This window comes from Paramisgurnus dabryanus, chromosome 11 (genome assembly GCF_030506205.2).
Source record: "Paramisgurnus dabryanus chromosome 11, PD_genome_1.1, whole genome shotgun sequence".
In the NCBI taxonomy this organism is placed as follows: domain Eukaryota; kingdom Metazoa; phylum Chordata; class Actinopteri; order Cypriniformes; family Cobitidae; genus Paramisgurnus; species Paramisgurnus dabryanus.
Window position 1 is genome coordinate 16,956,464 of NC_133347.1, and position 27,692 is coordinate 16,984,155.

The 27,692-nt window shown below is 35.7% G+C and overlaps 2 protein-coding genes across 3 annotated transcripts; both read left to right on the top strand.

The window, feature by feature from the left end:
- The first annotated feature begins 2,295 nt into the window (after positions 1 to 2,295).
- On the top strand, positions 2,296 to 26,231 carry LOC135729485 (uncharacterized). Of its 2 annotated transcripts, XM_065247179.2 has the most exons (7): positions 2,296 to 2,509; positions 16,436 to 16,585; positions 19,661 to 19,821; positions 20,039 to 20,228; positions 20,403 to 20,536; positions 21,353 to 24,806; positions 26,102 to 26,231. In XM_065247179.2, exons 2-6 carry the CDS (start codon positions 16,549 to 16,551, stop codon positions 21,440 to 21,442), a joined length of 612 nt encoding a protein of 203 aa, XP_065103251.1. In that variant the 5' UTR covers positions 2,296 to 2,509; positions 16,436 to 16,548; the 3' UTR covers positions 21,443 to 24,806; positions 26,102 to 26,231. The 2 variants fall into 2 exon arrangements, with proteins under 2 accessions (XP_065103251.1, XP_065103252.1); XM_065247180.2 differs by lacking the exons at positions 2,296 to 2,509; positions 16,436 to 16,585 and adding an exon at positions 17,911 to 18,282.
- On the top strand, positions 9,140 to 10,958 carry tcf15 (transcription factor 15). The gene is made up of 2 exons (XM_065247935.1): positions 9,140 to 10,019; positions 10,586 to 10,958. Exons 1-2 carry the CDS (start codon positions 9,534 to 9,536, stop codon positions 10,649 to 10,651), a joined length of 552 nt encoding a protein of 183 aa, XP_065104007.1. The 5' UTR covers positions 9,140 to 9,533; the 3' UTR covers positions 10,652 to 10,958.
- Positions 26,232 to 27,692: the final 1,461 nt, after the last annotated feature.

The following is a 27,692-nucleotide window of genomic DNA, read 5'->3' on the forward strand; positions in this document are numbered from 1 at the left end:
GCTCACGTTAGCATAATTCTTGCCATTTTAAATAGGCTACACACGAATGATTACTGGCTGTCAACAAAATAAATGTGCCTGTCTTATGAACAAAAATACATCTTGACAGACAATTTTTTATTCTTTAATATTGGTTGAATAAGGTCATGTCAAAGATTGAAATCATAATGAAATGAATGGCTAAAATCAGATTTTGATGCTCATTATCTCAGAATTTGATTTTGAAACTGTAGTATAGTTATTACAGACTTGGTCACATATAAAACAATGTTTTGTCATAATTGTGCTGCTTTTTCTCACATATTTAGACATTTGTATCCATTTGTAATTGAACTATGGTTAGAAAAGGGCTGGATGAATGAAAACAGTGTCGATACCTGTCTTTTATAGACAGATATATAAACAATATCCACTTTAAGTATATAGACAAAATAGTACTGAAATATTTGCCTGCAAACATAATTTTTAGCAAATGTTACAACTAACCCCCTGCCTGTTGCAATTAACCCATGGGGTAAGTTGTAACGTTTGCACTTCTGTCATGTTTGGTGTAATTGTCCAAGAATGGTACTAGAAACAAACTTAAAATGTATATTTGTTGCTGAGATGTTTGTGTGTTGCTTGTGTAAAAATATAATTAATCAAACTCAAATACTTTTTTTAACGATTGAGCCAAAACCAAAAAGCGTTAGGTTGTGCCTGCTCTCCCCTTTATACTGAATATTTAATAATTTTCCAATTTCTTCTTTCAGGTAAAGCCGCTAAATTGAAACAGTTTAACTTTGTACAAATGCCCTATACTACATGACTTGAAAACTTTTGATGATTTTAATTCGAATTTTTGGTAAATCTTTACAATAAAGTTTTATTAGTTAACATTTAGTAAGCGCATTAGCTAACATTAAATAACAATGAGCAGTATAGTTTTTCAGCATTTATTAATATTTCTTAGTTAATGCCAATACAATGGTTCATATTAGTTCATGGTGCATAATGTTAACAAATAATAACATTTGATTTTATGAATATATTAGCAAATGAACTACACTCAAAAAAATGCTAGGTTATTTTCAACCCAGCTTTGGGTCAAGAAACTGGGTTAAAGCAACACTATGTAGTTTTCATGTAAAAATGACTTACAGCTCCCCCATGTGGTTGTAAAGCGCAACAGTGCCTGGTATCAGACACTCTTCTGCAGGCAGGGGGAGGGGCGGGGCTGTGTTTCCTACCCTCCACCGTCACTTTCAGAGTGTGTTTGTAGCAGCTAGGAGGCTGCTCAGGTTGCAGCAACAGTACAATTTGTCCAGTTAAAAGTTGTTCTATCACTGAAATAATTTTAGAGACATTATTTAAAGGTAAAAAAACTACATAGTGTTAACCCAGAAAATGTTTATATTTGACCCAAAAATTGATTAAAACAACTAATCAGTTTGAGTTAAACACTTTTTTAAGAGTGTAAGATAAATAAATGAATTAAAAGTAGTGTTCATATTTAGTTCATGTTAGCTAATGCATTAACTAATGTTTACAATTTTTTTAAAAAACCTTATTGTAAAGTGTTACCAAGTTTTTTAAAACTATGGTGCAGTGTGTATTTGTGTGTTTCCCCTTCAAACACAATTTCTCAAACCCATCAGCTCTTTAGTACTTCAAGATCTGACCTAGATGTGTCAGAAATGAAGATTCCTCTAGGAACAAGATTGAAAACCACAGTTCAATTGGTAAATTTTTTTTCCATTAGAACAAATCAAATAAAATAATAGCACATCAGCTGTTCCAAAGTCATGTTTCTGTGAAACTTCTCATGCAGCTTTGCTTGTCCATCCATGCATAAGTTTATATAACACTGAGCATCAAGGTCTTGAACTGTGCCCTGCAAACCCTTGTCACAGTCTTTGTTGTAGACAGTTTAATAGAATACAAACAGCTGCTGATTACAGGAATCACGTCCTTATGACCGTGTCCTTTGATCGTGGAAGAAGGTACCGCCCTGCGATTGGCGATTACTACCTTGTAGATCACTGCCAGAAGATAACAGACTCTCTCCGTTGCTGATATACGAGTCCCTGGGGTGCCGGCCCTGATCCTGGCCTCCCTTTGGGGCCCCTCAGGAAGTAAAGAGGGGGCCCCGGGCCTCGGCGGAACAAACCTGCATGACTGTAAATTTCTGGCAGAAGAATGGTCGCGTGTGAGAAGACTTCCTGTGGCTTCCTCACGGTCTGGAAAAAATGTCTCCTAAGACATCTTCTGACACGCACAACCCTGACTGAGCAGACCGGTGAAAGAGAAACAGTAACACGCCCAATTGGGGGAAGCGTGGGCTGCACCTGCTGCTTTTTGGGGAAGTAAAGGAAGTTGTAATATCATCCCCTACATCTCAAAGATTTGTTCCACTTAACTAGGAGGAGAAAGATTGGACAAAGTGCAAGAGAAGACATATTGGTACTTTAAGGAAAGCTTCACTTGCAGATGAACGTCACGTCATTGAAGTGCATGTGTCCATCAAAGGGTAGGTTTTATTAAATATACTTAAAGAGATAGTTTACCCAAAAATTCTGTTATTTACTCACCAAACATATATGACTTTCTTATATTTTGAATGCTTTAGTTCATGTTTTTCTAAGTGGGGTTCAAAACACGTTGGTCAAACTATCCCTTTAAGAATGCACTTAAAAGTGCAGGATGATTTACTGTGAGTGATTATCTCAGCTTCACTGGCACCTGTCATTGTCCACTGACTGATGTAATGACAATACTCTGCTTTTGACAGGTGTGAGAATGATCTCTTACTCAAATCCACTTTCTCCGGGAACAGGACACAGACTCTCTTTGTCTTTTTGTTGTTGAACATAAAGTTCTTCTGGTTATATAATTCTAAATTTGTGACATGCAAATCATTTGCAGATACTGTAATGTCCCAGTGATGACTTTTGTACCTTTTTTTCTGAAAGTGTTAGTACCTTTTCTTTAAAACTTTGATGTAATACCTATATTTACCTGCTACATAAAAGTGGTTAGGAAATCCATTAACTCTTTCCTTGAGTAAAAAGAGTATAATATATTAGTAAATTCTGTACTTGGTGAGAATTAAAGTTATTTTTCAATGATGAACATGTTAATACAGGCGATATTGGTTCTGTCATCATTTTTGTTTTCTGTTCACTGGTTTCTGCTTTCTGGATACTGATTTCTTTCATTAGAATCATCAATGTTCATGTAGACTGATGCCAGTCATGCATATACTTATTTATGTAAGCATTGTTTGAATACTGAGCAGAATCAGAAATAAAGGTACAAAAGCGTTCAGTGGGTTGATACCCTTTCCAAAGGTACTCATTTGTACATTAAGGGTACATAGTAGTTGGGGAGAGCAGGGACGAAAGTAAAATTTTTAAGAAAAACTTAATATTAAAAGATAATGTTTTAGACAGAGATATATTTTGCTGTGCTCAGTAACTCACAATTGTGGTCTATCAAAACCAGATTAAATGTAGAAAAAATGTAAAAAGACTTCTGTATAATTTCACTTTAAACATGAGTAGTGAATTGTTTCTTTTGACCCTGACAGCAGGGACGAAAGTAACACACAGGTGGGTAAAAAGTAACACAACAAAACAAGATAGATTTTTGTGTTACACTGTGTTACACTTGTTTTTATTAAATAAATAAAACTTTTTTGTCATTTATCTTTGTAAAAAATAATGAAATTACATTTTTATTTAAAATTCAGTTTTATCAAATGTTTCAAAAGCAACAGTACAAACTTGAATTGTTGAGATTAAAACATTTTTTGAACACTATGAAAATGAAATTAGAATAATATACATTTTCAATTATACAATTATGTATTAGCAGCGGGACAAAAGTAACAAGTGCTACTTGTCCCGACAGGATCTCTTCACATTTAAACTCGATTTACTTTTATTTTAAAAAGCTTTGAGAAGTCAAACTTCAGGATGTGTTAGAGCACTAAATAACCTCTTGATTGGTATTAAACTTTGATATCTACACGCAGAAAATGGTGAGTAAATAACGCGATATTTGTCAGCTCTGTCAAGGGTTTGTGTCTTAAAGATGCTGTCATAGTTAGTTTGGGATGCAAATGTTATCAGGGCTCGGAGAAAATCGCTTTGTAACTTTCGTCCTTTTTGCCCCGGTTCTCCCCTACCTCAAATGTGCATGTTACTAACTTTACAATAATGTTCATTAGTTAACTACATTAGTTTACATAATGATGAACTGCACTTATACAGCATTTATTAATCTTTATTAATGTTAATTTAAACAAATACTAATACTTTATTAAAATTTGGTTAACGTTAGTTAATGCACTGTGAAATAACATGAACAAACAATGAACAGCTTTATTTCTATTAACTAATATTAACAAAGATTAATAAATACTGTAACAAATGTATTGCTCATGGTTTGTTCATGTTAGTTAATACTAATGTTAACTAATGGACATTATAATAAAGTGTTACCCCTAAAGACACTTTTAAAAGTGAAAAGTTGGATCAACTTAAAAAAATAATGGTAACACTTTACTTAAAGGGGTGTTCATAAAACTGACATGACACCTCATAATCATGATATGACACGTGTCATGAACATGAATGAGATTTTATGCACATTTATGTCATTAAGTGTCATTTGTTCAATTATGTCATTTTTAATGCAAAGATGACATTGTTTGAGATGTCTTTGTTCTGACAACTTGACATTAACCAAAACATCATAACTTGTCATAAATCTGTCATGACATAGCAGAATAATTATCAAACTTAAGAAACTACCTTTATAGGTTAACATAACATTAAACTGTCATTTAAATGTAATTAAGTGTTAATACTCTGTCAAATTATTTTAAATACCTTAACAAAATGCAACAGCCACGTCAAAAGATTATACTTAACTTTATGTATGTACACAACAAATAAAACTAACAGAATACAATTTTATCAATTTTAATGATTATTATTATTACTGGATGATTGATTTTATTTGTACCACTGTAGTTGAGGTCAAGAAAAATATTCATAACGTTGTTATAAAACTATATGAAAGAGTATTAACACTTAATGACATTATAATGACAAATTCAATTTGTATCACTGGTAAAAAGTGGTCGGTTATGTTGTTTTAGTAATGTTACGGTGTCATGACAAGTTATGATGTATTGGTTTATGTCAAATTGTCGTCATAAAGACATCTCAAACAATGTCATCTTTGCATTAAAAATGACATTATTAAATGAATGACACTCAATGACAGTTGTCATAAACGTGTATAAAATCAACTTCATGTTCATGGCATGATTATGAAAGTGTCATGTCAGTCATGAAGACTTTTTCAAGCAAAGTGTTACCAAAATGACTTTAATTGGTAAAAATTTTAGTAAAAAAATTGTAGGTAATTTTTTTTGTGGGGGGTGTTACCAATTGAAGTTGGTCTAACTCTTTACTTTTTAACAGTGACCTATGGTACAAAGGTACTGACCCTGTGACAGCTTTTGTGCCTTTCTTTCTAACAGTGTGTGAGTTGGCTAAGTGAAACCCCTACAACCACAGTCACATGGGCGTACAAATTTGGTCATATGAATTCATATTAGCCACCTTGCAAAATATTTGAATTGCGAAGAGATTGTGTTGGATATTAGAATATTGATATTTTGCTTCATTCTCTGGTTTGAAGAGCCATTTAGGTGTGTGTGTGTGTGCATGTGTGCACATTGGTGTCCTGCTCTATGGTCTTGTTTTGCATGTCAAAGTCAAAGAGTTATGGAGCAATAGGACATGAATAGACTTCCGTTTCCTGTACAGCTTTTGGCAGGATCCTACCATTGACCCTTACCTGCAGAGGTCAGTCAACATTTCCCTGAATAGCGTCTGATTTCACACTGCGGCTCTGTGCTCTGTAGGAATCCCTGACCGTCAGTTTAATCCAGAGGGGTTACATGATGACAAAGTAATGAAATATACTTGGTCACTCACACAGGAAAATGTACAAAACGTTTCAGCGTACACACAAATGAATAATGGACCTTTCATCCCCTCTGGATGGACAGACAAACAGTCTGCTTGCAAATGCTATGAAAAATACCCACACCCTGCCATCACATGTGGACACAATATGCACATTATGAGGTATCATAACAAAAACTGACCGAGGTCATATGGCTGATGTTTTGTCGCATTATAAATGAAATATCAAAAACTGATAAATTTCATTCAAACATCAATTTGGTCTCATGAAAAAGTGCTCTCAACACCATAAAACAAAATATACATGTGTATACACGCCTGCAGCTCATGAGAATAATTGTGTAGTGTGTGTTTTATATTGTGTTGTGTGAGGTGGAGTTTTTATAGTTCTCACAGTCCACCCCCCTCTTGCCAAAACACACCTGCTCCACTCACTCAAATATATGAACCCCAAATCCCACAGTTTCTCTTTCTAAACAGGACTGTCAGTTTATCTCTGACGATGTTATCGGTCCTGTAAACTTGTGTATTCAGCTGTATTCTTACCTCTGTGACCCCATCAAGCACACCTGGGGACTTTTATTGTGTATGGTGATTAACTAAGAATTAAGACGAATTAAAATGTGTTAAAGCTGTTCCCCCTTCTTGTAAATTAACATGATCCATTCGGAAAGAGATTCAATGCACAAATGCAGTTTATGCCTCTCGCCCAAAATTTGCTTGATTGTATTGAGGTCTGGAATTTAAGGGGGGAAGAATAGAAAATTACCTTATTATAAACTCTCTATGGTGGCGACCACTATCTAAAAAATAATATCATTATGCTCTATATCCCATAGAGCCATTACAATGCGATTTAGGTAGTTTTCCTTACTGGCCCGTCAAAGTGCAGACCTCAACCCCATCAAACAAATTTGGGGCGAGTTGGATAAAAAAACTATACTTGTACATTCAAAGAAAAGCCTTTGGCATGGGATAATGTTACTGATGATGTTCTGAGGTTCTGATGATGTTCATATATGCCAGAGAGATGTGCTGCTGTAATTGGTGGAAAAAGTGGACTTACCAAATATAAAAGCTTAAAGTGGATAAAAACCAAATAACTCACTTCATCTGATATTTGCTGTTTCCAGAGCAGCCATCATGAAATGAAACCATGTTTTGGAGGCAAAAAGGTCAATATTTTCAGGCATTCTAATAATAATAATAATGTATAGAGCAGGTCTGTTCTTTTATGGACAGTGCTGATTAGCGTTGCTCTTTCTTCATTGATTATTGCCCCCCTGCCTTGTAAAAATGCAATGCAGGTGTTAAAAAAACATTGTAGATGGTGGAGGGTTGGTTGTTGGTGCAGCTGAATGCACAGATAATCCTGGCTTTAAGTGACATTACGGCATGTTTGTAAAAGCTGCTCCAAGTGACATATTACGGGCTGTGCAAGCGCAAAGAAAATAAATGAGATGGTCTGGAAACCATTTGCCACTGTCTCACTCTCTCTTTCTTAGATCATCCTAAACATCTGCCTCGTGTTTATTTACCCAACACCCGCTTCTGGCTATAAACAAACCATCTCTGCATGAGTTCAGCCCCTGCAGAAGCTCATAGCCTCAAGTAGCACTTCTGCCCAGGGGCAACAAACCGCAAACAGCTGAGATCAGCAAACATATCAGTAGTGCAGTTGAAAGTAATGCTATCAGATAAGGAATGTAAGACAACAGAACTACTGCTTGTTTCCTTTATATTTCATTTGTTCAAGACATTTACTGTTAGCTACTTGTGTCATACTTATCAAACACTGTAATAAAATAATAAAGGATTCAGAGATAAAGTTTGCTGTTGCTATGTAACATGTCAAGCTCATTGAGGAAACATTTGACGCAGAAAATTGAGTTAACATGTTCAGTAAGGATGACTTTAAACAAATGGTCCAATAAAGCATAATGCATACGGAACAAAGAGATATTATTGAAGCAAATGAGGATGACCACATAAGATGAGGTCAGAGATGAGAGGTCACAGGTTAGTGAGCTTAGTCACATAACCCCATATGGTTGATTTAAGGTCTTGCATTCCTTTGCACTGAAACAGAGTCAATGGATGGTCATGATGAAGCAGATAGACATTATTCTTTACAGAAGTCATGAATTATAACAGAAAGGAAAATTAAAACTTACATTGGTGAGCATGATGGAAATAAATAAATATAAGATGTGTTAAGTTAACAACAACAAAAAACAATAATGAAAAAACAAACACAATCTGCTATAAAACTCGAAATAAAAAACCCAAATTAAAGTCCTAACCTATTGTGTGTATGACAGCAGAAGAGATAAGAGAAAGTGTGACAAATATTGGTGTCATAATAAAGGAGTGAGAAAACAAACAAACAAACAAACAAACAAGCAAAACCCACAGTAAGTGTATAACTCTGACTCAAGAAAAATCCTTTACCTCGTGCATCATTGTAATAATAACATTATAAAAACAGATACTTCAGCTAACACTTTTGATCAGTATTTCAAAGCAAATGCGCTTTGCTGTTATTGTTGGTCGTTCATTTGAATCACGTCAATCACGTACAGATAGGCTACTGTATGTTCTGTGTCTTAAATAAACTGATGTTAATCTGCCGTAATTAGACCACGTTTGCCAGTTTGTTTGTTTGTTGCACGTCAATTATTAGGTCCAGTGTTTTTGTTAACACTTGGTTGTCAAATGGTCGCGAAAAACAAGGCAATAAATTTTAGACGATCTTGCGTTACCTGCAGGTGCAGCTTCTGTTTATCCGAGTGAAGTTTCAAATTACTCATATTAGTGTAATCTCTTTCATTTAAAATAAATATTTTTCCTATCTATTATTTAAGATAATAAGTGTTCTAAAAACGTTTAATCATATAAGAAATATACATACATTTAAATCGACCTAAAACCAAAACGAAAATGGGTACACTAACGTGTCAAACTCAGTCTACATAGCTACTTTAGCTTAGAAGTATTCCACTTAAAGAAATAAATTCATGGTTCTGATAAAATAATAATTTATTACTAATTACAAAGAGGAAGATGAGTATTGTTGCTAGATGCTTAAATTAATAGAAACGCAGAGCACAAAACACTACATATATGGGATAATTGATCTCGTCTGGTTATTTATTTTCTTTATCATGGTCACAAATGCCTTTTAGCTGATTGTATTTAATTTGTTTTAACTATAAAAATATGCATTTTGCTTGAATATGATGTTGAGTGAGGGAGACTGTAGTCTTGGTTATTTGCATACGACTTGCGCGCTCCTCCCTGAGGCTATAAGACTCGGCGCACTCAGCCTCTGGTTAGCTCGCGCGTGGACCGAGTGCGAGGAGGCGCGTGAAGAGGATGTTTCTGAATAACTGAAATTGACCATCTGCTGAAATATTGAAGGGAAAACACATCAAGTTTTTACAATGCAGTCTTTTCGTGGCAAGTGCTTGATAGCAAGCCATTAAATCATTTGCGACACTTTGGATACAGAGTTATTTGGACTTAATCGGAATCATCACAATTTCAGTGATGGCATTTGCGATGCTGCGGCCGTTAGCGACTCATCTGGCGTATCCGGATGTTGCCATGATGTCCGAGGATGAGGAAAATCGCAGCGAGAGCGACGGCAGCTCGGAGCAAAGCTACGGTTGCTGCCCCAGTGAGGAGAAACGGCGAAGGATGTCGCGCAAGTCTACCGTGAGCGGTGTGGTGATCGTCAAACAGCGCAATGCAGCAAACGCGCGGGAACGCGACAGAACGCAGAGCGTCAACACGGCTTTTACGGCGTTACGGACTCTCATTCCCACCGAACCTGTGGACAGAAAGCTGTCAAAGATTGAGACTCTGCGCTTAGCGTCCAGTTATATCTCCCATCTGGCAAATGTACTCCTGATAGGGGACGGTGGAGAGGACGCGCAGCCGTGCGTGAGCGCGGTGTACAGCGCACAGGCAGAGAGCGGAGGAAAGCAACCGCGTACTATCTGTACTTTTTGCCTCAGCAGCCAAAGAAAAGGGGTAAGGGGTGCAATTCAGGTTTATGATATACCGTGTACAAAAGTGCATTTATTAATTTCTATCCAAAGCAACTTGCAAGTGAGATAATATTTAACATTTTGTCTAAGGAGCCGACAATAAAGATTAGAACAGCCCATTTAAAAACACAAGAAAACATAAAGAAACTGTATTTATCTGCACTGAAAGCAGAACAGCCTTCTACATTATGGACAAATGTCACGTGGCTAATATTATAAAGTACTATTACTAGGCTTATTACTTTACTGTTAAAGGACCCTATTGTATACAATTTCTTTACAGTAGGTCCTATAGACCTACTTTTAATATTAACATGCACGCTTTTGTTGTTACCATATACAGATAAACACGCTTTTAAAATCACGATTAAAGCCTGTGTGCATTAAATAAACTACATGCATAATACAAATAAAATAGGCCTAGTATAAGTCAAAGCCTAAATCTCACGTGTGTACGCTTTATATTACTTATTTGCATGCATAACCCCCTTTACAATTTTGTTGTTGTTGATTTGTTTCTTTAAAACTAAACCATGTGTGCATTTGCAGGTGAAGGACAACATGGACTGTGTCCGCATCCGGGGAATCACTTCACTCCGCGTGACACGCCGGTAGCCAGCAGCCGGGAATAGGATAGCAATATCAAGAATAGGAATATCAAGGTGAAACTCAGGGAGCGCGAGAGGTGAAACACGCGCAGGACTCACCAATCAAATAAGACTTAATTTTTGTTTTTGATATTTTGTCTTTTCTGTGTGTTTTTTGTATAGATGTATGAACATTTAAAATGCAGTGCATACTTATTTTTCCTTCTTTGTTTTCTAAAGAGAATTTATAATTTTTTTCTACATAAATTTTTTTCTATAACATGATGGAATAAAATATATTTTTATCAGATTTCTAAATTTCAGTTTTGCGTGGATTACAACAAACTAAATTACTTTTTATAACATGTGGTTAAAATTTTAGTATTGATTTTTAGTAATATTGATTACAAATATTTAATGCAGTTTTTAAAGCATAGAAATTCAAGAACTCCAAAAGCATGCAGAATTTATTTAATTATTATTATTTATCTTAATCTAATATTTACCTTACTTTTAGTCCATTTGGTGTATAAAGCAAGTGACAATAGAAGTTTAAGAAATGTGTATAACTTTATATCTTGGTTTACTGTATCCCTTTTTCTTTGGGTTAAAAATACAAAAATGGCCAGGAAAATACAGTCAAAAGCAAAAAGAACAGCTTAGGGTATAGGTTATAGGAAATCCCTCAAACCAGGCAGTCATTTGAATATTAAATATTTAAAACAAATTCAGATTAAATCAATTGATCAAATTCTACATACTGGGAAGAATTTGATCACTGGGAAGTTAAAATCTCAATCTTTTCCTTGACTTTTTAAAAATACATTTTTATACATATCTCTGTCTCTCACCATGTGTTCTTAAGATCTGGTATGGATTAGTCACGGTAAATACTACCCTTCGGTCAGTATAGGGACCTGCCGCAGCTGTGCATCTTTGAGCTGTATAAATCACCACTGGGGTCAACTTGGGGAGGGGGGTTGAATATGGAGAAAGAGAAATTATGAGGGGGAGATAAAAAGGAAGCAGAGGGGGTCAGTGTCTTGGTGAAGATTAGGCATCCCAACTATTGGATGTAGGTCATAGGTTGTTGTACAAACAAGTGTGTTGAAATATTTTTCATTTCTGATTGCATTATGTGCAAGCCAAAAATCAGAAAAGTTCTAAAAAACTTTTAATTGGGTGAACTTTTGAGGAAAAGCACAAAAACTTGGTGACCACAATACCTTATAGCTCTTATTGTGGTCTACAGGTACAGTGTGATTAAGGAATTCATATGGGTTTGGGTGAGACATGACAATAAGTAACAGCAAAAGAACAGTAGCTTTTAAAAAGGTCCTAATATGTACCAATTAGGTATAGATATGTACCAGCGTGTACCTTAGAGGTACCAATATGCACCGTTTAGGTATGCCGTTCATGTATCTTTTTTCTGAGAGTAATTACATAATAACATAACTATGTCATCTCACTCTCTTTAGAGAATCAGTAGACATAGGGTGGTTAATACATTACTTATAGTAAGTATGTCTGTTGTATGATCATCACAATAAAGTCTTAGTAGATATTAAGTAGTTTTTTTAATGACTGGCAGTTGACAAGAACTTGCAAAGTTATTATAGTTAGTTAATAAATTGTTACAAGCATATGTCCTGCATGCAGCAGTGAAAATAAAATCAGTTTTTAAAGTCTAAATACACTGAAAAAAATGATTCATTCAATTTACTAAATCGTTTTAAAGTAAGTGGTTGCAATCAATTTGATTTAAGCTACATTTAAACAAAAGTTTTTTATTTTATTTATTATTTCAATTTTTTGTTTGTTTAAATGTAGCTTAAATCAACCACTTACCTTAAAACACCTTAAAAAGTTTTCTTCAAATTAGAAATCCAAATGTATTATTTTCTGGATGTTGCTGCTGTTCAGAAATTAATATATAGAAACGTTATGTTTTTAGTGTAAAAAAACTGCTTTATCAGTTTGTCATGATGGCACTGCAGTGTTGTGGCAGCTGGCTGAGTCTAAATTCCCGCTGTAAGACACAGATCAACAGTGTTTAATGTGTGACTGAACTCTCCCAGCCGGATATATACAGTATAATCTCCACACACACTGCTGCGATTTCCTCATTTTACAGCCGATTTTGCAAGATTAACTTAGATTTTAGAAGCTTCATAAATCGATTTTGATTGGGTCTCTTTGGGTATTTCGGTTGGCTGATTAAAAGCATTTCATAGCAAAAGCCAACAATTTCTCTCCTGTCAGACCCCAAACCTGAGGTTGGTTTACTAACCACTAAAGTGGTTGCCTAGTGACACTTATCCCAAAAGGAAACTCCCTCCTCTGAGTTTTGGCAGGAAAATGAAAACTCCAGCATGAATGCAGACACACACACACACACACACATAAACACAACAGCGTTTGACAGTCAGAACAGACAGGCCGGTAAATGTTTGAGGAAGAGTTGATGAAGACTCCCTGGTGCTTGTGTGCTCATGGAAACCTCATTACCTGTTAAGAATTAAGAAAAACTCCCTCTTCCTTTTCATCCATCGCTTTTTTCCGGTGTGTGTGTGTGTGTGTTTGGCTCATATGTCAGACTTGAGATGGCTCCCCTAGGCTTCTGTTCTGCAGGAAGTTGTCACGGACACACAGGAAAGCAAAACATGCATGTCCGACCCTACCATGACCGTCTCAGCGTGCCTTGCATACACATATGCGTGTACACACATATGCAAACACTTCACTGACTTTCAGATTCAGCAGCATATAGCTTATGATCAGTTTGAGGGTACAAAGGTTGGGAAACATTGCTTTGGAAAGACAGTTTAAGTGGTACTGTACAAAACCAGCACTTGTGTAGTATAATTCATATGAGCGAAACGCCGAAGCACAGTACTAAAAGAGAAACAAAGAAAATAAACATATTTTACATTTTACAAGTTTAGAAACAATGGAATCATTTAAATATTTAAAATGTGTACATTTAATTATAATTTAGACATCAATAACAATGCAGATTAACTAAACTTAGTCTTACTTTTTCAGTGCATCCAAGTAAAATACTAAACTGACGTAAATTATTTACAGCTTTTTCCCTTTAAGCTTTAAAAAGAAGGAAGGAGGAAGCATCAACAGTGTATACACCTTCACTGACTTACATTCTCAGCCTCCTGCTCTCTCTCGCTCTCACACTCACACACATACGCACTTGTTTTTGTTCAAAGTTCAGGAGTCTGGAAGCGGAATTCCCAGAGTTGGGAATTGCAGGACAATGTAAACGCTCCACGGCTATCAGTGCGGAATGCCGCTGAGCAGAAGATGTGACCCTCCCAGACGTTAAGCGTGCAGGCTGGTGAGCTACGGGTGAGGGGTCAGTTTCAATATCGTGCTAGTGATGCTTCCGACAGAAAACAATCAAACAATAAGACACCCACACAGCAGGAGGGGTAGAGAGAGAGAGAGACAGGCCATCATCATTTTCATTGTCAACATGATCAAAGTAAACAAATTGCAAACCGGGATAAAACTTGGTCAGTGAAGGCTCTCAGCCAAAACATTGCAGACACACACCCACTTGTCCAGGGAAACTGTATCAGAGCCAAAAAACATTTCTTCGGGAAAGCCCTTAACTAAATGCTGCACTGTAAAAACCCTGTGTTGCACTTTAAAGTTAAGTTAATTTTTACAGAATAATATTTTGTTAGGTTTGTGGATGGTCAAATACATTTCTTAGCAAGGAATGTGAACATGTCAATCAAAATCAATTGCAAACACTCAATTCATTCACAACCAATCAAAAGAGAAGTCAATCTCTGTTGAATCTTTTCTTGTTTATTTGGTATTTTTCGTGCAACATAACAAATCATTAGCGTGTATTTGACTTTTAAAATATTTATGACATAATACTTGTTGAATTACTTGATTATTATTTTAGTTAAAGGGAGAGTTCACTTTAAAATGAAAACTCTGTCATCAAAATTTTCAACCTTATGTTGTCCTAAACCTGTATGAATTTATTTTTTCTGATGCAAATGAAGATATTTTGAGAAATGATGGACAGCAGATAGTGACCATTGACTTCCATAAAAAATATGATGGAATTGAATGGGTACCGTCAACTGTGTGCTTACCATCATTCTTCTTCATCATTTATCACAAAATATTGTTTTCCTACTATGGAAGTCAATAGGCACTGTCTGCTGTGTGTTTACCATCATTTCTCAAAATATCCTCTTTTGTGTTCATCAGAAAAAAGAAATTCATACAGATTCAGAACAACATGAGAATGAGTAAATTATAACAGAATTTTTATTTTAAAGTGAACTATCCCTTTAAATTTCTTTAAATAATATATAGTTTTATTTTTTTCTATTGTCTATGGAAGATGGGTCTATACACACGCACGCATATGTGGACATATACACACGCATATATGGACATACATACGCACACACGCAAATATGGACAAACCCAACTGCTGGGTTTAAATGAACCTTTGGTTTAACCAAAAATGCTGGATTGTTTTGTATGGTCCCATGTAAACATTTTCTAGATTAATTTTATCCCAATATTTGGGTTTGTCCATATTTTACCTAACCGTGGGTTGCAACAATGGATCCTTTTTTTATGTGTGCTGTATTATGAAAATCAATACTAAAATTGTACAATAATTTATCATATTATCATTATCTTTATGTTTATTAGATCATTGCTGTGTGTTTTTTGTTATTGGGTATATAAATGTGAAATTTGTGCAGCTGTGGAGATTTTGAGAGTCTGTTGTGTATTGATAAAACATTTAGGGTGCTTTTCTGTGTACATGTGTGTGTGTGAGTGTGCATATGTGCAGAGGTAACGATCATCTAGAGGAAATCCTCAATCAGACGCCAGATAGAGCATACCGAACAAGCTCACTGACAGAAACATGGGCCTTCACATACACACACACACACACAGCTGTGTCTGCTAACAACCTCAGGGACCTGCTCCGGACTGCACAACACACACACACACACACACACACACACACACACACACACACACACACACACACACACGCATATGCGCGCTCACAGACTTGAACTCAGTGACCAACCAATATCTCCCTGACTACTTAAGGTTCATGTAAACAAACATACATACATCTGTTGTCATATTATCTCTTCGCTATAAGTTTCAATTTATTGCCAATATTTTTGTAATACTGATTAATTCAAGTCAATTGAAACATATCATACATCTCAGTGTCAAAAAAGTGCCACAATCTACCTGAATTCTCCCTATATTCTTTATGCCATCTATATTTTTCTTTCTGTTTTATATGTCAATCCATCCAGTCTTCAAATCCAGTTGTCCTCTGTGGGGTTATGGCAGGGCTGGATCCCAATATTTTGGATCCATTATTCACAGGCCGTGTATACCCTTAATAGATTGCCAATGTTTAAGAATTCGTCTTTCTTATTCTTAAAGTATATTAAAAAGTAAATTTATATCATCATACTATACATCCTTGATACATCAATCAGCCTTTCTTTGTTAAAACCAACTAAGCTCACTCAAAAAGTGCTACACAACCAGACATCACATAACCAGGGCTTTGGGTTACGGAGGTCACATTCCATGAATTTACTATCATCTTTAAATAGATGGGAATATAGTTTTCATGTAGCGGTGCAGATATCACAGGTCATTGACATGGGCTGGAGTTCTCCAACTTCCCTCTGCTGTCCATCCTGAGATTGCCAAGGCATTGTTTAATCCAGATGGTCTAATTACAATCCTCTCTCTCTTCCTCTTTCCATTCATTCAGCCTCCTATTAATATCACCATCGCTATCCTGTCAGCAAGAAACGCTGTCAAAAATAAGGAGATTGAAGGAGAGAAAGAACGAGGGAGGAAAAGGAGAGAAGGGGAATCCCCAACATGAAGAACAACAGGATGGAAGCGATCATGTCTTACGGTAGGTTATGGGCAGGAGGGTCTTGCTCTCAAGAGAGAGAGGAGGGCAGAGTTCCGGACGGAGGAAAAGCAAGTCTACCGTCAACCACTTTCACAGACGCCTTATTTACTGCTGGGGAAGAGAAGCTTTACGGCACTGTCATTCAGCCATTTGTGACTGCAAATGGGACGCAAAGGAAAAGAAAGACTTCAAAAGAAGTAAGACAGAGAGTGAGAGAGAGAGTGAGAGAGAGAGAGAGAGAGAGAGAGAGAGAGAGAGAGAGAGAGAGAGAGAGAGAGAGAGAGAGAGAGAGAGAGAGAGAGAGAGAGAGAGAGAGAGAGAGAGAGAGAGAGAGAGAGAGACTTTGTAAGAATACTTTCAGATACATTGATCAAAATAACAGTGTAGTCTGAATGTAGTGCTCTACTGTGAGTACATATCTTAACCACATTTTTATCTCGCAGTTTCTTGAACTTTTCTTGTTAAAAAAAGTGTGGTGGCATATGTACTCATGTTTTCCACCTTACTCTTTGTGCTTGCAGCACAGTTTCTATCCTGTCAGCAATTCAAGTAAATGACGAAGCCTTAACACCGGAAAGTAAATAAAAAATGTTATCTGCCTTCATTGGACTCTGAAAAAATGCTGACTCTAAAATAGGAACAAAACCCAACCGTTGAGTTAAATTAACCCAGCACAGGTTACATTAGAACCCAGCAAAATGAGTTCTTCTCTTTTTGTGTGTGCGATTAATTTAATTCACTATGGTGCCAATATAACTCTGAGTGAATGTGTATGCCAAACGTCTTCAGTTCGCATAAATGTCATTTAAAAATCCTGCAAATAAACAAATAACACAGGGTTATGCATATATTAATTATAAGTGATGGACCAAATTAATAATTTTCAGGCTGTGAATGATGTAAATGTGAAGTAAATTATAATAACAATAGTGATAATAATAACAATGTAATGTACAATTTATGATAATGAAATGTAAAATAAGCTTAACTAATGTCACAACTGGTTTGTTGTATTTTTAAATTGTATTTTTATTATAGTTAATTTAACAGATATTGTCAAGTGTATTTTGAACACTGATGTTGGAAGGATTTTATTTTTGAGTATCAATTTATTTAAGGTATATGCCTTACTGTATAAAGCTGCAGGGACAGGTCAATAAGCACATTAAGTCAAAAGTATATATTTTGAACGACTTAGTAAATCAATAAAATATATTAAATAACTATGAATTATAATACAAGTAATTCTTAGAAACTCTAGCTTCTTTCACACAACACAGAAATCAATAACATATATTTGTACTGAATTAAGCCATACTTTTAGTCATACAACCTTTAATTTTAAAAGCTGTGTGAGTCTTAACAAATATTAGTTTGAAATGTTGAAAATGTTTGGTGCTTAAATGATGCGGTCATGAGACTTCCTTTCTTTTTTGAAATAAAAGAGTAAGTTTTTATTTTGACAGGAAGTTTGTACAGGTTACAGTCACAGCAGAGGGCATAATTGAGACACAAATGAGACTATGAAGCATTGGTTTCACTTTTCCTTGCATATGTAGGATGTAGTACTTCTGATTGATGAAATGTTGGTGGTTTGTTTTTCGATCGAGTGATATGAAACCACTGTCTTATATGAACTGATGGATCTTTTAAAAACACGTACAAAAAACTGAGGATGAGAAATCAAAAGATTTCAGGTACGTTTAAGACAAGACATGTTTGTGTCATAAAATAAGTTAAGGTTTAGTGTATTTTAAACTGTGGGAAGCATGCTGGTTAAACTGTAAACTGTCTTTATAGTATTTATAACTTCTTGTACTAGCCTTGTACGAAGAATGGCTGAGATAGAGCCATGTAATTGGAAATGCTGTATATTTTTACTGTATATTTTTACTGCCTCTGTCTCTTTTGATTAATTCTATTCCTTTAAAAAAAGAATTGAGATAAGGGGGTTTTGAAACCACTACTTCCTGTTTTATAAAAGCAGGCATATTTTTTTTTTTTACAAAATTGCTTTATGTTTTAAAGCATTTACATAAATGTTTTGTTTATTAAATGTATTTCTTTTAAAAGTGTATGACAGTCAAAAAATATTATTATTATTATTATTACTACTACTATTATTTTTTATAATAATAATAATATTATTATATATCTATCTATCCTATAATTATTAATTATTAATAACATCTGAAAGAAAAAGTCATTCAAGCTTTATGAAAATTATTTCACATAGTATAATACACATGTACTCTGTGCAAACATTTTTAGAATGTGCACAACTTGTTTTATTCGTTTTTGTAAGTGTTAGTGTTTATTTTCATTTATAATAATGCATATCTGAACAGATGAACAGATCTGATGCTCATCTTCCATTGTTTTAAGGAAGTTTGTTTTGTTTCAGTATCACAGGGGTCACATAACTACAATTGTTCACGTCACTTATTTTTAGTTAACTTGTTTATAATTACACTCAATAAAATAATCACCACATATTATATGAGTAAACTGATTTTGTGTGCACAAGGTCTGATTTGCGCTTTTCAATTCCCTCCTCTTGTTTTGTTAGATTATTTTTTTCAAGCGTTAAAATGTTTTGTAGACACAGCAGATCTGGGTCAGTGCCCTTTGTGGAAAATTTGGTTTTATGAAAACATGTTCGAAGGTATTTCCTGATAATTTTGCTTTGAAGGTCTTGCCACACACCCCAACAGTTTGAAACAGATCATTCATGTTATTAATACTAGTGACTAAACCCATGCAAAACACCTTTTGTTTAATATGTCTCCATCTAGTTTTGTGTTAGCAATAAATACATTTATCTGAAGCATACAAACATCATCTGTGTTTTTTTTGTGAAATATCCCTGTTTTTTTGCAGTGCTGATGTTAACTGAATCATTAGAGTTTATTTGTGCAAAAATACAAGAAAGATTCAGCAGAAGATTGTTGTTATGCTAGATATGTTTATGATTCAATGATTCCACTTCTGTTTAATTGCCCGGTTTTTGATTATCAGAAAGGGTCCTGAACAAAAAGTAATTTAATATTATTATTATTTCTTCTATTTTTGTAGCATTCCTCTTATTTATAACATCAGCATTGCTTTGTGGGATGCTGGATGGGATGGATTCTATTGAGGGGAACTGTAATGATGTCATCAGACTTCCGTGTGAAGCTACTAGTCGAACAAAAAACTACCGCTACAGCATGTGGTACAAAATAACAAAACAAGAGGTGAGTTGCTGCTAATGTTTACACTGATATATTTGCTTGCCATTCTAAAAATAATAGCATTACTTTTATCTAATTTATTTGTGCCAAAGAACACAAAAAATTGCCAAATAAAAAAAGAACATCTTGATTTCCGTCTTGATAAATGGTGGTCCCAGTCTTTCCAAAACAACTATACAAAATCCACTTTACTGTACCCAATCATGTCTGTTTTCTATAGAAACTAGCTATTATTAAGAAGAAAACCAATAATATTACAACATATAACAACTACTCTGCATCTTTTGGAGACAATGAGACTCTGGAGTTACACAGTGTGAACCCATTGGATTCTGGAGTGTATGAGTGCTACCTAGCTGCAGCCATCGGCGGTCAGAATGTAGAGTCTTCAATTAGACTGAATATTTCAGGTAATTCAGGCGCTGTTGCTTGCAAAATTTTATGTTTTGTCAATGAATCGTCTAATAAAAGTCTGTGCGCTCAAATGTGTGCACAAAATTGCACGCTTGTGATTATATTCATGTTTTAATCATAAAAAAATCCAAGGAATGCCATTAAACAAAACTTGTTTCTTTTATTTTCAGAATGCACATATCTGACCACATTGCGTCCTACCACAGCCCCGTGCCCTGAACTACAAGTACCTGTTTCATGGGCGCTGCTTGGCTTCTCTCTCATCAGCTTGGTCAAAATCATACTTTGCATAGTTACTGTGGGGGTAAGTAAATCATCTAAATGCTAATAAAAGAGCTTGACATCATCACACTTCCTACACAAATTTCCAGATAATGCACACACTCTCAGTCACACAGACATCATACCCGCATTGTAGATCCCCAATTAATAAGAAACAGATTTGTGTGTTAAAAAGTATCACAGAGATCATGTTCTCAGGTCTTTTGTACGTTCATAATTACAATATATCACACAATCATCAAATAAGATTTTTTAAGCAAATTTTGTGTGCTGTACTCTCGACCACAATGTTTGGTTTGATTCCCTCTTCTTACTTGATTGAAATGAAGAAGAAGGAGATCATGATCTATGATAAAGAATAATTTATGGTCATTTACAGCAGATTTAATGTTGTTCTCTTCTAATTCAATCTTATTATATTAGCTTTGCATACAGCAGATGGATCTAACAAAACACATTTTGACCTTTGTGTTTAACACCTCCCAAAAACTCTTGCACAACAGGAAACTTTGAGATGGTGAGGCCATCGCCCCCAACATCAACTATGTTACGTATCTGTCCCCCCTCGCTCACGTTTCCTTACACAAACGTACCAAAGAGTGCTACCATGCACATCCAGCAACGCCTTTGTTGCATGGTTTTCTTTATCACAGGAAACAATGTTTTTACTGCAAAAGCCACCAACGCATTGTAGCAAACAACTATGTAACTTATAAAGACGGGGAAGCAAGTAATTTCGGTACATCTACACAGAACTGATTGATACAAGTATGTAGGAGAGAGGTCGTTTTGTGTTTCTGTGATTAAAGCCTGGCTGATGTAACATTTCCTTTTACAGGTGTGTAATCAAGTTGTATTTAAAAGAATACAAAGAAAACAGGAAGTAAGGGGAATCAAGAGAGGAACAAGGTCAATCTGGAAGAAATGAAACTCAGAAAAAAAAACTGATGGGGTTTCAAAGATTTGGCTCTCACTTTCCTTTAGCCAGTAAAAAAACTATTTATATTTAAAGGGTCATTTAGATTAAAGGTAGTTGTGACTGTATAATAGGAGGGTGATTTATAGCTGGTGAGGGAAAAAATCTAATATAAGGCCTCCATTGTGGTCTTAATAAGATTATTAACTTAAATATTGTTCTCTACATTGTACAATTATATGTAAATATTTGAATTATTAGTGGCAGAATTTTAGAAATGAACGGGTTTATGTATAAATGGACAAACATTGTTTTATAAGATGTTTGCCCTTACATCAGAGGTTTTCAATTTTTTTGAAATTTTTTTTTTCTGAATTATTTACTTGAAGTATCCCCAGAGATTTTAATTAAATGTTTCAATAATTTAATAAAACATTCCATGTTTAACTTCAAAACATGTATTTTTCATCTGTTTTAAAGTTTTTATCAATAGTAAATAGTTACAGACAGTTATTATTACCTGTTATACTATGGGTCCGTTAAATGCTTGAATCTGATTGGCTGATAAACGTTCTGAGGTGTGCAATTATTTTATGGGAAATGCACGGCAGCTCTCTTGACCGCATGACAGTTCCATATCACTTCGCATAGTTAACTGTAATAACAGACTAACAAAAACAACATGACAGATTTTCCGAGGCAATAACAGCGCTGTTTAGAGACGCAAAGAGGTAGCACAGTCTCTCTCTCTCTCTCTCTCTCTCTTTTTCTTTCTTTCTTTCTCTCTCTGTGTCTCTGACGCTCTCGCTCTAATAACTTCATTAATAACTGCATTAGAATGCTTTCAACGGCTCAAGCCTATATTGACAGCTTTAAGATAACGTTTTGGAACAAGCAAAAGAGCCGTTGGATGAGACGTGGAAGAAATATTCCTACTCACAATACCGATTTAAGTACAAAAACTGGACGAATCCCTTTAAATATTTCATGCGATCAATGTCTTGAGGTGTGGTAACGATCATATAAGTGGAATAATTGACTCCGGGCCGTTGAATTATTGAAAAATAATGCACATCCGAGGTGTGTGGATTATTTTTCTAACAATTTTATGCCTGTCGTCAATTATTCCTTACCATTGGACCTTCATCTGGTCCTTTTCTTTTAATAATAATAATAATAATTTGTTACATTTATATAGCGCTTTTTCTGCAGACCTCAAAGCACTTTACATATGAATGGGGGAATCTCCTCAACCACCACCAATGTGCAGCATCCACCTGGATGATGCGACGGCAGCCATATTGCGCCAGAACACCCACCACACACCAGCTTATTAGTGTAGAGGAGACAGAGTGATATAGCCAATTAGTATATATGGGGATGATTAGTAGGCCAATGGTCAAGTTTGGTCAGGATGCCAGGGAAAACCCCTACTCGTTTTCGAAGGACATCCTGAGATTTTTTAATGACCACAGAGACTCAGGACCTCGGTTTAACGTCCCAAGGACGGTGCTTTTTTGACAGTATAGTGTCCCTGTGACTATACTGGGGTGTTAGGACCCACACAGACCACCGGGTGAGCACCCCCTGCTGGTCTCACTAACACCTCTACCAGCTTCAACCTGGTTTTCCAGGAGGTCTCCCATCCAAGTACTGACCAGACTCAACCCTACTTAGCTTCAGTGAGAAAACTGTCTTGGGCTATGGGGTGATATTTTATTGATACATTAATCATATCTGTCCATTTTGCATGAGTTTTCAGTTGTCTGATAGGCATATCCACCTTATTTTCGAACGCAGAAGTAAGCAGTTTCCTTGTGTGACGATTTCCTTTTTTGTGTGAGACTTCCGTTTCAATAGTTGCCTGGGAGAGAACATGTTGTATTCAAATATTTTGAGTTGACGGGACTTCAAAAGCACAGAGGCATACCACCGGTACAGTGGGAAAGTCAGTTCGAGTGTTTTGCTTACGAAAAAGACCAAGAATTTGTGTTTATACCTTTGTCATGTGTATGTTTAAAATTTCCCAACTGAGTTTAACACCACAATTTTTAATCGACTGTTATTATGTTTGAGTTTTAATGGTGACACATCAAGCTTATCACGTGAATGTGGTGCTTCCTCCTGACAGTCACCATCAGTATCTTGTTCATTCAACACATTAGAAGTAATTTGAACAAACCACAATAATCGTTTTTCTATAAAAGGTTTTACTGGATAGATATATATTATGGGTGTGCGTGTGCCACATCCACATTCAGCTCTAGTGCATGGTTTATGGTCAAAACAAATGTTTTGTAGAGATTTACTGTTTTTGTATTATGGCAGCCCCTTTCTGCACAAATTATGCCAGTTTTTCTGGATTTTATAATAAACATAGCCAGGAACCCACGTGCAGTTCCCTTGCGAACCACCAGGGGTTCAAGCTCAGACTCAGACCTCATGGCCTTTGGTATGAAGGTCTTGCTGCCCGAGACTAATGCCAAGTTTAGACTGCATGATTTTAGCCCTGATTTTGACTCGTGTGTAATGTGTTCTGACTGAAAATAACATCGGCGATGACCTCAGCCAATGAAAGAGCAACATACAGGGCAGCTGGAAGTTCGGGGAGGAGTCTTCCCAACCATTTCCTTCTTCATAACCTCTTTTCTTTTTCTTCTTTTCACTGCTAATGAGCACACATGCAATTTGTATGGGAAGCTTATTGCGGGCTATCATATTTAATAATAATCCCAGTCTCACGTGAGAAGTCCGGTCTTGCACGCGTGACCACACGTTGTTTCCCTGTCACTTCTCGCGTGCATTTGGTTGTGAGATGTAGTTGGCGGACTGGGAAAAAGTTGTCTGCGATTCTTCCAAAGGTAAAGTCATGCAGTGTAAAACCCCTTGTCGGCGATTCATTGTGCAGTGTGAAAACAGCACCGACTGAACTCCAGATTGCGATAGATAGCGATTGCTTTGAACAAAACAGGAAGTACAGCTCTCTCTTAACACTTGAACCCATTGTAATTTTAAGTCTGTTTTTTATTTGGAGTCATTTGGTGCGCGATGACACACAGCCCTCTCACATGCCATCATATTGCTTAGTTGGTCTGTTATGTGTGCAGCTCAGACATTCACTTAACCCTGCTCAGATGGCATGCGGTGGTTGACGTCTCTTGTTTTAAATTGTGCTCTGGCCCGATTTGCGATCAAATTGAAACCCATGTGAACCGCACTCTAGCCCACCTCTGCAAACCGTACAGAGCAATCACACAAGTCAAACGAACCAGGCTTTGTGGGAAAGTGTGAGTTTGGATAGTGTGATTCCGCCCTGCGTGCGTGCTTCTGGGAGAATAGGGGGTAACAATTGCGCTGGGGCATGGTTTGGTTTTAGGCCATGTTTACATTAGAGCATTTGCATTTTAAAACGGCATTTTAAAATGAAAACGATCCTCGTTTATACTGGCATTTTAAAAAGAATCTTCATCCAAACTATACACCACCATAAACCCACGAAACATGAGCAATCATGTAACTGGGCATGCGCATAAAAGTGTAAAATAACTTATTACTCTAATAATAGCTTACGTTTGCGCGTTTACGCAGCCTAGGGGTGTGCGATATTGACAAAAAGTCATACCTGGGTCCTTTGCTGGCAACTATAACAGACACTATTTTTGAACCTATAAAAATGTGTTTGGGAAAGTCTTATACTGTTCTATCTCCCCCCTACAACATATTAATATGATTAATAGGTTAATTTTGATTTTATAACTAAACATAAAGGTCTTTATGATTTAAAAAGAAAGCATTCAAGTGAACAGTACTAAACAGTAGCGAACTTGAAGCAAAAATAAATTTTAGCAAATGCAAACTTCAATCAAACATAGTAAGAGGTGAAGTATTGCTTTAGCCTACCAGAAATGCTTATTGCATTAATTTTTAAAAGTGTGCGAGGTCCGTGCACGTCCTCCGCTAGCAACACAGAATAGCTAAAAGCGCAAGCGCCTAAACGAGCATTATATATTAATGACGTTGAGTTTATTGTTTTTATTAATTTATATTCACAAAACTTATCAACAAAACATCGATTAAAATTAAGAGACAAATTATCCGAAACGAAATTCATTTTAAAGTAGCATACAAAACTTACATTAAACTGGAAAATAATGTCTGACCCATTACAATTCTCCCTTCATATTGGCCTTTACAACGCCTATATGGCGTTTAAAATGACAGTCTAACTTTCGTAAGCTAACTAAATTTAAACAAAACATAAACACATTAAACCCAACAATACTCAAACATTAATATAAAACAGACATTATCTATAAGGATACATGTTAAAACAATCCGATATAGCGTTTATAATAGCTGGTTGGTAGATGTTTACTATTTTTGGCAAAACCTCCGTTGCAAACCAACATTTACATGAATAAAATAATTTTTACTTTGAAAATGATGCGTTGTCAGGTTAACATCAGCTGTTCGTTTACATAAGACTCCGTCTACGTTCATTTACACTCAGAGCAACGTCTGAGTTCTCAAACTAAAACACGGTCTTCAGCGTTTGCGAACGAATCCGTTTATGAGGGTCGAAAACGGTGATGTAGTGTAGATGAAAGGCGTAAACGTAGCAAAAGTAACGCGTTTTAAAGGATAAACGCATTAATGTAAACATAGCCTTAGTGTGTCCCAAGGAACTCTCATATACATGATCTCTTACGGCTAAAAAAACTCTCTATAATTATTGTTGTTGTTTTAATGTTTATATTTTATGCATATCATAGCATTGTTAAAATCATTAATATTGTTTAGTCATTTACATACATCTTGTTTTCAGTTTCAATTTGCAATAAAACACTTTAAATAAAATAATTTCCTCAATATAATGTGTCACAGACGGTTAATAAATTGCTGGCAAGCGCAAATACTAAATATAACCATATTTATTTTCACTTTCCTTTTCTTTTCTTTTCAAAGTTCTGTTTTGTTTTTGTGTGAACCAATGAAATCGCAACTAACTTTACTTCCGGAATAAAATCTGCAGCTTCGCCTGTGAAATTGTGAAAGCACTCATACAGAAGTAAACAAACCGTCTGGATCATGCAGAACATGTTCATTATTGTTTGTAAGTAGCAAATGCATTTTACCTTGTATGCATTTAATCTTTAAACATGTAAGGTTTTGCATAACTGCAAACGGTTCAGGAATAGCCTACAAAAGTGAAACTAAACCGTGGTGTTTACTTGTGACAAAGCAGCGTCTGAAAAACAAAGTTACATGCACAGTTGTTAACTATTGCAGGTAAACACATATAAAATAATTGTTATATTTTATAAATATTTCCTTCAGTATATCTGGTGATTCACATCTCAATTGCAATCGAAGAGGAGCGGATTACAATACCATGTCATGCCAATACTGAACATGGTGTACAGTACAGGAAAATTACCTGGTACAAGGTTTGTCTCTGCCTACGGAATACTGAGAAATAGACGTGCAATCATAAGTTTACAATTTTTGGGGCTGCGTAGACGGAAACGATCGTTGACATCAAAGTACCGCGAGAGCCATTTGCTTTCGGATCGCTCTCGTGGTACTTTGATGTTTTTCGACGTTTGGTCTGCGCAGCGCCGCATGATGTCCTAATTTGGAGTCGGAAATAAAGAACTAGATGGTTTACGTCCTAGAAGTGTGTTTAAGAAAAAAACTTTATTTTACAGGTGGAAGAAGGCTCTGATGTTTTGACTGGACTTGTTTTAAAGGACCTGCATAAAAACATTACAGTCCTTTTTAAGTTTGCCAATCATTCGTATGTAGTAGGGGAGGATAACTCACTCCAGTTTCTCAGTGCAGCTGGAGAAAGCTGTGGCATTTACAGATGTACTTTATGGCCACCACTGGGCCATTACATTCAGGAGAAAGACTATGAATATTATTCAGCAGGTAAGAACTGAACTCAGACCAAATGGGTGGTGGTAATGACACTGTGCTCATGCAAATGACAGTATAGTTAAATTATTTTAGCTTAAAATATTTTGTATATAACATCTATAAGACTGCCTAAGTGGCAAAAAGGTTTTTAAATTTCCAGAGCTGCCTTTTTATTACAACATGATCGAGAAAATATACTTTGAGGCTAATCTTAGGGTTTTAGAATTTTATCATAAGATCACATTCCATTTTGTTTGCATTTTATTTGTACTAAATTTACAATTGTGTTAAATGTGTGTGTGTGTGTTTATTTATTTTTTTTAGACTGCATTGAGCCTCAACT